The sequence below is a fragment of the Triticum aestivum genome, chromosome 6D (assembly GCF_018294505.1).
Source record: "Triticum aestivum cultivar Chinese Spring chromosome 6D, IWGSC CS RefSeq v2.1, whole genome shotgun sequence".
NCBI lineage: Eukaryota > Viridiplantae > Streptophyta > Magnoliopsida > Poales > Poaceae > Triticum > Triticum aestivum.
In genome coordinates this window covers 473,267,784-473,277,669 of record NC_057811.1, presented here as the reverse complement: position 1 = coordinate 473,277,669, position 9,886 = coordinate 473,267,784, and the positions used below count along the sequence as shown (strand labels likewise).

Here is a 9,886-nt window from a genome sequence, read left to right as displayed (position 1 = left end):
AGCTGGGTTACTTCGTTTTGGAAGGCTATGAAAAATGCTGGGTTAAGTATTACTCCCTCCGTAGAAAAAATAAGAGCGTTTAGATCTCTATTTTAGTGATCTAAACACTCTTATATATCTTTATAGTACTAGGCTTGATTAATCTAAAATAAAATGCCTCTAGAGTAATAAGTACTCTTTTTTGCTTGGTAATACGTGTCTTAATTATAAAATAAAGATCCGGTTACAAGGCACAGGCACGTAAGCACCGACATTACAAGACTGAAAAGATAGGATAATCCTATGCAAAATACCAGCGCCTGTTCCTCTCCTCCGACATCAGCGAAGCGGCCACCAAAGGGAAAGAAAACAGATCACCTCTTCACCCGAACTCGACGCGGCTCCATCGCTGATCAGCAGCTTTACGGACCTCGAAAGTAGTTTGCCAGAAGCAAAACCATTGCCGTTGAAAGAATCAGACCGGGGCAACATGTCCCCGGACACGCCATCGAACTCTAGATTTGACACCCCCGCACGACAATGACGTCGAAGGAGGAAACCAGAACTGCCAGCCACCAACCACAAACCCAGCACGGGATGCACCATCTTCCAGCTGTCACTTGCGCAGACAACCGTCTGCGCGTACTCCTAGATGACAAAACCTTCCTGCTCCACCATGACGTCGAAGACAACGCCACAGCAATGGGGACAGAACAGAAGGAGAGACACACCCGATGGAGTCGCCGCCGCCGCCTCGCCGACATCATCCATGAACCCTAACACAGTCGATCTGAAGAATCGGCAATCACACGATGCCATCAACTCCGAGACGCCGCCTTGAACGGCACCGCCGGTGTAGGAGTGAAGCTGAGGCAGATTTATTCGTCCGGGCGTCGCTCCCACCACCCCAACGGCGCACCACGACCTATAAATCCAAAACCTAATTACAGAGCGGAGGAACGAGGTCCCCCCTCCCTCTTGCCGCCGGAGCAGCCGGAGGGAGAGGGGGCCAACGCCCTGGCCGGCTAAGATCGGAGGAAGAAAATCGCCTCCCTAGTCGCCTGGCGTAGCGGCGGCTAGGGTAGGGAAGAGGTCGTGTGACAAGGATAACAAAAAGTCAGTAATAAGTACTCTAGGTGCTAGCAAATGTGCTTTGTCACGTTTTTTCTAAACACAGACAAACGCATACGCTCATACACTCATCCGTATGAATGCATACATGCACACCCAACCACTATGAGCATCTCTGAGAAACTGAGCCGTCGCATCATGTTGAGATTGACGAAGTTGTTATAGACGCCTTCGTAGTCGACGGAAATGTTTACTCCCATGAACGCATAACTACTCTAGGTGCTAGCTAATGTGCTTTGTCACGTTGCTAATTACTACTACGACAGCTCTCTAACGTACACTTCGCGTCAAAATAAGGAGACGAATCGGATGAAACAAAGGTGACCATAGAGGAGTAAAACTAGCTTTCGTTCGTAGAACACCACCTCCATCGGGCAACGTCAAGTCAAAACTAGTAATGCCACTGTCACGAACCATATCTATCCAATATTGTAAGTTTGCGGGGGAGAAAATGGCAAAATTAGTCGAGGTGCGAAATTTGAGGGACCAAAAGCACACTAGTCTCTCATTTTTTCATCATCTCAATACTTTTTTTGAGTAAATCATCTCAGTACCTGGGGAAGTTTTCACTTGCCATGGTGCACGTACGTGCTTGGAATGACAGGGTAACTTAGGTATGCATGCATGCATGCTTTTCCGTCCATGCATGCATGTGAGGGCGATCGATCGGGAGCGGCGCATGAAGCTCTGGCTAGCCCGCTTTCGTCACACTCATCCTCGTGATGCATGCCCCAATGTACGTTCGCGTTGCTTGCTAGCTGATCCGCGCATCGATCGCCATTGCTTATAAAAGGGGAGCACACGATGCACCACACCCTAGCTTAGATCCTCAAGCCCTCCACGCAGAGCATGATCACAAACTAGAGTAGACTAGCTAGTCCTCTCTCTCTCTATGTGGCCGACCTGAACTCGATCGTGTATCTTACCACCTTTTATCCTTCCGATCTTTGTTTCTTCCTTTTGCCTTTGGCTTCAGTAACTGCTGCTGATTCTGCTCCAGCAAACAACACTGCTGTTTTGGCATTCTGAAAAATACCAGTTTCTTTATCCTTCGCCGAACGTATGTCCATGTGAAGATCGAGCTAGCGTTCTTGCTGGGGAATTGCTCTGCATCCAAGGTAATTAGTGCCCATCCTTAATTTGTCGCCTGTTCTTTTTTCTTGGAGAAAACGTAAAACATACAGAAGTAGTAGTACTGTAGTATGTTGCTTATTCTTGTCTGAACCCGTGTTCGCTTTGCTGAGCTCCTACTGCATCGTTTAAATTCAGATGTTAATGCTGGCTAGTCAAGCAATTCATCACAGTACGTAGCTTGCATGCTGTTCAAAGTAGCAGAGACTTTCGCATTTGCATGCTAGTTAAGCAAGCAAGTCAGCAGCATAAGTGAAGCTACTAGTCAGCCAGTAGCAGAGTAGTCTCTCTCAGTACTCAATAGTTGTTTTTCAAACTAGTAGGTTCCCGCCATCGCCATGGGGATCACCCGCGCGCACATCGTCAAGAACGACTCCCTGGAGGACAGGCTGGGCGACTACGTCGGCGGCAAGCCGAGGCGCGCCTCGTCGGCGTCGAAACACTCGTCGCGCCTCGTGGCGGCGCTCACCTGCCTCCAGCTCGCCTTCGCCATCTACGCCACCTTCCTGCTCTACTACATGAGCCCCGCCGTGGACCTCCGCGCCAAGCCCGACTTCGCCTGGGCCACCCGCATCGCTCAGCGCTGGAAGCAGAGCATCATGCCCGACGGCGTCGGCGACCCGCTGTTGTCGCCGCAGGAAGTGTGCGAGCACGAGAGCATCGAGTTCGAGCAGAAGAAGTCCACCGACGCGCTCATGATCCGCCTCAAGCGCGAGCTCTACGACGAGGTACTCACCTTCCAGCGCCGCTCCTTCGCCGCCGAGACGCTCCCCGAGCTCCTCCGCATGCGCTCCCGCTGGCCCTCGCCGCCGTCCGACGACGCGGGCCGGCCGCGGGTCACGGTCATCCTCAACCACTTCAAGCGGCGGACGCTGTGCGCGCAGCTGGACACGCTGCGGCGGCAGACGCTGCCGTTCCACCGCGCCTGGGTGCTCGCCTTCGGGAGCCCCAACGAGGCCTCGCTCCGCCGCATCGTCGAGAGCTACAACGACTCCCGCGTCAGCTTCGTCGCCTCCGGCTACGACTTCAAGTACTACGGCCGCTTCCAGATGGCGCTGCAGGCCGAGTCCGACTTCGTGTACGTCCTCGACGACGACATGATCCCCGGCACCCGCATGCTCGAGATCCTCTGCCACGTCGCCGGCACCGACAAGTACCGCAACGCCGTGCTCGGCAGCATCGGCCGCATCCTCCCGTTCCGGGGCAAGGACTTCACCTTCCCGAGCTACCGCAAGTTCCGGTCGCGGGAGGCCGGGCTCTACCTCCCCGACCCGGCCTACGACATCACCGTCGACCGGATCGTGCAGGTGGACTTCCTCTCGAGCTCCTGGTTCCTCGCCACGGAGCTCGTCAAGACGCTCTTCATCGAGACGCCCTTCACCTTCATGACCGGCGAGGACCTGCACCTCAGCTACCAGCTGCAGAAGTACATGGGCGCCGGCTCCTTCGTGCTCCCCGTCGACCCCAAAGACAAGGAGACGTGGGGGGACAGCGAGCACCGCCTGGCCTACGTCTCCGAGACGACCGTCATCTTCAAGGACATCGTGACTGTGCGGGACGAGCAGTGGTGGCGCGCCCTCACCTCCGGCTACGTCACCCAGTGGGCGGCCATGAACCCGCAGAAGGTGGACGCGCTCTTCTACGCGCACTCCCTCGGCGAGGTCAGGGCGCTGGCGCCGCTGCTTGAGAAGTTCCGCACCACCTCCGGCAGGAAGGCGTACCTCGTCGTGTCCGGCGGCGGGCACTGCCCCTGCGAGGAGGCCGCAGCCGTGCTCAAGTGGCCCAAGGTGGTGTGCAAGGAGCGGCGCTTCAAGGTGTTCGACCTGGCCCTCGGCGCGCTCTCCGGCCCGTCCCGGTCCGAGGTGCCCGTGCTGCAGGCCGTCTACTCCAGCATGCGCGGCCTCGTCCGGATGCACAACCCCAGCGTCATCGTCGCCGTAGACGACATCGACGGCAAGGTCAAGGACGCCCTCCGCATGGCCGCCGACGTCGCCATCAACCAAACCGCCCTCGTCCTCCTCCCCAGAAAGACCATCCCCAAGGTGCTCTGGATGGCCACCCTCCGCCCTGCCTCACTCCCAAGTAAGTACTCTCCCCGTTTCTTTTTACTCGTCATATAAGATGCTTCTGAATTCAAACTTCGTAAAATTTGATCAAATTTATATTAAAATTATGAACGCCTACAATATTTAATTGAAGTTATATAATAAAAAACTAATTCCATAATGCATCTAACAATATTTGATTTAACATCGTAAACATTAATATTTTTTTCCTGTAAACATGGTCATACTTCATGAAATTTGACTTGAGACAAATCTTATATAACACATCAACCTCCCTCTTTCTCCTCGTCGTACCAATCATCTTCTACAATCATTTCACTGAACACTTACGTTGCAGACTGGAACAAGATGAGGATCTCGGTGAACATCATCACGCAGACGCGCGCGGGGTCCCTGGGCCGGCTGCTGAGCTCGCTGAAGAACGCCTACTACCTCGGCGACGAGGTGTCCATCAGCTTCAACATGGACAGCAAGGTGGACGCGGCGACGCTCAACACGGTGAACGCCTTCGCCTGGCCGCACGGCGGCAAGACGCTGCGCCGTCGCATCATCCAGGGCGGCCTCATCCGCGCCGTCAGCGAGAGCTGGTACCCGGCCTCCGACGACGACTACGGCCTCCTCCTCGAGGACGACATCGAGGTGTCCCCCTACTACTACCTCTGGGTCAAGTACGCCCTCCTCGCCTACCGCTACGACCCCACCGTGTCCCTCCCGGAGCTCTCCTCCATCTCACTCTACACGCCGCGGCTCGTCGAGGTCACCAAGGAGCGCCCGCGGTGGAACGCCACCGCCTTCTTCGGCGCCACCAAGCATGGCGCCAACACCCCCTACCTCCACCAGCTCCCCTGCAGCTGGGGCGCCGTCTTCTTCCCCAAGCACTGGCGCGAGTTCTACGCCTACATGGCCGCGCGCTTCACCGAGGACGCCAAGACCAACCCCGTGCAGATCCCGAGGTCACGCACCAACGGCTGGCAGGCGTCCTGGAAGAAGTTCCTCATCGACATGATGTACCTTAGGGGGTACGTCAGCCTCTACCCAAACTTCCCCAACCAGACCAGCTTCTCCACCAACCACATGGAGCCGGGGGCGCACATCAGCGCCAAGGACAACAAGCTGAAGCACGACAAGGGCGACTTCGAGGTGCCGCTCGTCGCCGACGACTTCGCGCCGCTGCTGCCGTCCGGCAAGATGCCGCCGGCGTCCAAGCTGCCCGTGCTCAACCTCTTCAACCAGCCCGTGTCCATCAAGGGGCTCAAGGCCGCCGGGGCCAAGCTCCGGCAGGACGTCCTCAGCTGCGTCGCCACCCAGCTCGTCTCCGTCGACCACGTCACCGGCTTGCCCAAGAACTGCACCGCCTTCTGAGTTCCATGAGCTTCCCTCCTCCGATCCCATTGCATAGCATAAACTACGGGCTGCATCGGATTCGCATGCATCCTCATCAGACTCTCCAAATTTGTTTCCCGTTGGTCGAATGTTTGTATCGATTCTTTGCTAATTCAGTACGCGCAGGGGCGGACCCAGGACAAAAATGACTCGGGGTCCATCTCTATCACATATATGTCGATCTCATGTAATTATATAGATAAAAGTAACACACTTATAACAATACAATATACCAAGAATGCAATATGAATATGCTTACCAGAGATCTAAAATAAAGAGTTTCACTTGAAATATTAGTTGATAGCAGGAAATTGAACGTTGAAGAAGAACCGAAGTGTCCAGATTATGAATAAAGTATAACCGATGACAAGAAAATGCAACACTAGATCTTGATTGCCTACAAATCAAAAGAAGCAAAACCACTTAGAAAAATATTAATTACAGTTGTGCAATAATAAGTCTGATAAACCAAGGGATAGACAACATGTTTTCTTGTCTCCATTTTTTGAGGGAGCTCACAAATATTACTTAAACCAGAGGAGCGGTCATCTTGCTCGGACACAACAATGTAAAGATGAAGGTGATGTCTAAGGTCCCTGAGTTCTCCATCATCAAAATATTTTGGATAAAATTTAGCAAGACTCGTCAAATACTATGTTGAAATCACGAAATAATTCATTTGGGCTCAAAGTCACCAAGCAAACAAGCAGTTCAGAATTTTTCTCCGTGAAGCTATTATCAAATTCTTGAAGCAACCAATCAATAACATCATTAGAACAATCCACTTAAGAATAAGTACAAGGTTGAGAAGGCCCATTGGCCAAATATTTCCTTCTTACCAAATCTTGCTGATTTGGATGGTACTCATCAATGCTTCTCCTTTTACTTTGATCAATTTTTTTTCCTTTCCAATTGATCTCTTCTCCAGCTTGAAATGAATTCCTTGTATTATTGGCAGAACTTCATATCTGGAGGCATTATTTTGTCCATTTGGTGATGGCGGGGCGGGACATTAATCCCGTTCATGCGGTGAGGGCGGGAAAGAGACATCATTTTGATTATGTTCGTGTGACGGACCAACATTTTCATCTTGCACTGAGGTTCTCCTCTTTTTTAGAAACCTTTCAATAAACCAAGCTTCACCTGAAATTTGTAATTTATTCAAATAATTAAAATTTGCAAGGAAGAAAAGAACTATGAAGCATGTATACGCACAGAACACTTGAATTGCAATTGCACGGTTGTAACATAAAAACTATTTGATATTGTGCTGCCGTCCTAGAGTGTTGCAATATTGGTCTCCACTCGATGCAAAATTATTTAAAATAGTCCAATTACCCAATACAATCAAAATCTCTAGTCTTATTCAGTAGCCCTAATTCCCTAGGGTTAGAGAAAAAAAGCAATAATTAGAACCGGATATGCAATAGAGGCTGAGGCAGACCGCATTGGGTTTGGGGACTGATGCAGCGTACCTGTTCCTTCTTTTCTCCACTGATTCGACGACTCGCCGTGATATGGCGATAGGCGGCGAGTACGGCGTACGGGGGGATACGGACGAAAGCCAAAGGTCAAGGGCACAAAGCGCAGCGTGAAGCGGACGAATAGGAAAGCACGTATGGATGTATTTGATCGATCGATCCACTGCATGCATTAGACAGGTTGGACTGGGCCTTCGTCACGCGCTGGGCTGCACTTGAGTTGTGCTGGGTGGAGCCTTGTACGGGTGCCCCTCTAGAAAAATTAGGGGTGTCCCAGGGTACGTGGGCTCTATAGGTATAACGTAAGACATTTTTTTTACCCGGTGCCCTGTGCTACCTGCTGGCACAACGTGGGCTCGCCCCTGAGTACGCGCTTTACGATGCAATGATTTTAGTGCTAGATACGTCCATTTCAGCAACAACTAATATGAGTATGTATTCTGTTCTCCGTCCTTTTAGCACTCACACTGAAAATGTGGGATGATCTATAAACTAAAGGTGCAGCCAAAAGAGGCATGCGCCCGCCGCCTAACTTTCGCCTTGAGTGCATTAGTGGAAGATATTGTCTACTTTTTTAGGTCGAATCCGCCCTCCTTTTAAATGCATAATGTTTTGTGTGATACGATACTTCACACTACCTGATTGACGTCGGACAGGGCCATCGGCATATGTCCATCTAAGCCGACGCCCCTGACAATAAGCCGTTGGCATAGAAATTACTGTTGGATAGCCAATTATTCCGGTAGTGTCATGTGGCTAGCTAAGTGCTCAATACATTCGGTGCTATATCCATGAGATCTTAGAGCATCTACAACTGGACTTGTCAAATCCAACCCCTCAAATGGCTGTAGAAACCTCAAATCCATATTATTACATTCAACCTAGCTTTCGGATGCCAGATGTACTATCACTAGTAGAAAACAGAGTTTTGGTCACAGCTCAATATACACATTAGTCCCGGTTGCATTACGAACCGGGACTGATATGAGCCTTAGTCCCGATTCGAGCGGCTAAAGACATTAGTCCCGGTTCAAATGAGACCTTTAGTCCCGGTTTGAGACACCAACCGGGACTAAAGGGCATCGCACCCTTTAGTCCCGGTTTGTATCTCAAACCGGGACTAAACATTAGACCTTTAAAACCGGTTTGAGACACGAACCAGGACTAAAGGGTGCCCTTTCGTCCCGGTTCGTGTCTCAAAGTCTAACCTCCCCCCCCCCCCCCCCGCGTGTATCGTCATTTTAGTTTTGAAAAAAACAAAAGAAAATGATAAAAACTTCAAAAATAAAATCCTTCGAGATGTAGTTATATTACTACATCTACTAGTTAGGAAAATAAAAAAACTTAAATTTGGACATGTTTTGCAAAAAAGTGTTATGAAAGAGTAAAACGGCTATAACTTTTGCATCGATGTCGGAAAAAACCATATAATATATCAAAATGTTCAGCACGAAAATCCGCATCCGATTTTGACGCCATAGGCTGTTTTGCAAATTTTTAGAATCTTCAAATTCTAAAAGGAAAAAAGTTATGCTCAAATTTCAGTTTTTTTTGAATTTTGGTTAAATCTGGTCAAACTACTTATTCAAGAAGTATTAGTGTTACTAAATAATTATTCAAGAATATTAGTGTTACTAAATAATTATGTCAGTTTTTTTGAATTTTGGTCAAATCTGGTCAAACTATGGTCAAACTACTTATTCAAGAAATATTAGTGTTACTAAATAATTATTGTTTTTTAGAATAATAGTTTCAAACTCAAACAATGAAACGTGTGACTTCATGCTCAAGCTAAACTCCTGAGGGTTAATAGGATTGACATCTTACTATTGTCAGGAAAACAACAAGTGCAGACTTGGAGACGAGGGGGAATAGAACCCGGAAATTAAGTGTGCTCAGGCTGCAGTAGTGAGAGGATGGGTGACCGGCCGAGAAGTTAGACGATTTGGAATGATGAGGGGTGATTAGAGAATAGAGATTATAGATTAAATTGAGCAGTGATGAGGGGTGATTAGAGATTAAATTGTAAAATAATTCAGAAATTTGAAAATCGGGAAAAAAATTCAAAAAAAAATAGTCCCGGTTGGTGTTACCAACCGGGACTAAAGGTGGAGCTCCAGACAGCGGCCACGTGGAGGGCCTTTAGTCCCGGTTCGTAACAGAACCGGGACTAAAGGGGGGCCCTTAGTCCCTCTGGAACCGGGACAAATGGGACTTTTTCTACTAGTGCGCACACCTCCGGTGAGGCAGCAACGGCACACCTAGCGCCGGATCCATGCGCCATTTAGGTGGACGCAGTGGATTCCTGACAGAAGGAGTCCAAGCGCTGCCTCGCACACGCCTTCTCCTGGGAGCGGCAGAGCGCAAGCCAGACGGCCATCTCCTCCTCAGGGCCGCGTGGGGTGAGTTAGGGGTCGACGGATCTGGAGGTGAAGCACTCAAATCCGCTATCCGCCATGCAGTAAAGTGGATAGGGTTTGGTCCGGCGAGCGGATGGGGAGGAATATACATGGGGTCGGGTGGGCCAGCATGGGCCGAGTCCGACGTGGCGGGCACGCTCGGGCGCCCCCATATCCGCCCCATATTTGGGCTGGAAATGAGAGGTGCCGGTCAGCCCAGGCGTTTGAGGCCCATTTGAGGTGCCTATCTGCGTCGAAATTTCGTGACCGGGCGGGCCGCCCGAGTGTTTGAGGCCGATTTGGGGCGCTCGGCTGT

At 50.5% G+C, this 9,886-nt stretch overlaps 1 protein-coding gene across 1 annotated transcript; it reads left to right on the top strand.

The window, feature by feature from the left end:
• Positions 1-1,944: 1,944 nt before the first annotated feature.
• LOC123146034 (uncharacterized) lies at positions 1,945-5,948 on the top strand. Its single transcript, XM_044565604.1, has 3 exons — positions 1,945-2,228; positions 2,565-4,323; positions 4,645-5,948. The coding sequence occupies exons 2-3, from the start codon at positions 2,580-2,582 to the stop codon at positions 5,667-5,669; spliced, it is 2,769 nt and encodes a 922-aa protein (XP_044421539.1). The 5' UTR covers positions 1,945-2,228; positions 2,565-2,579; the 3' UTR covers positions 5,670-5,948.
• Positions 5,949-9,886: the final 3,938 nt, after the last annotated feature.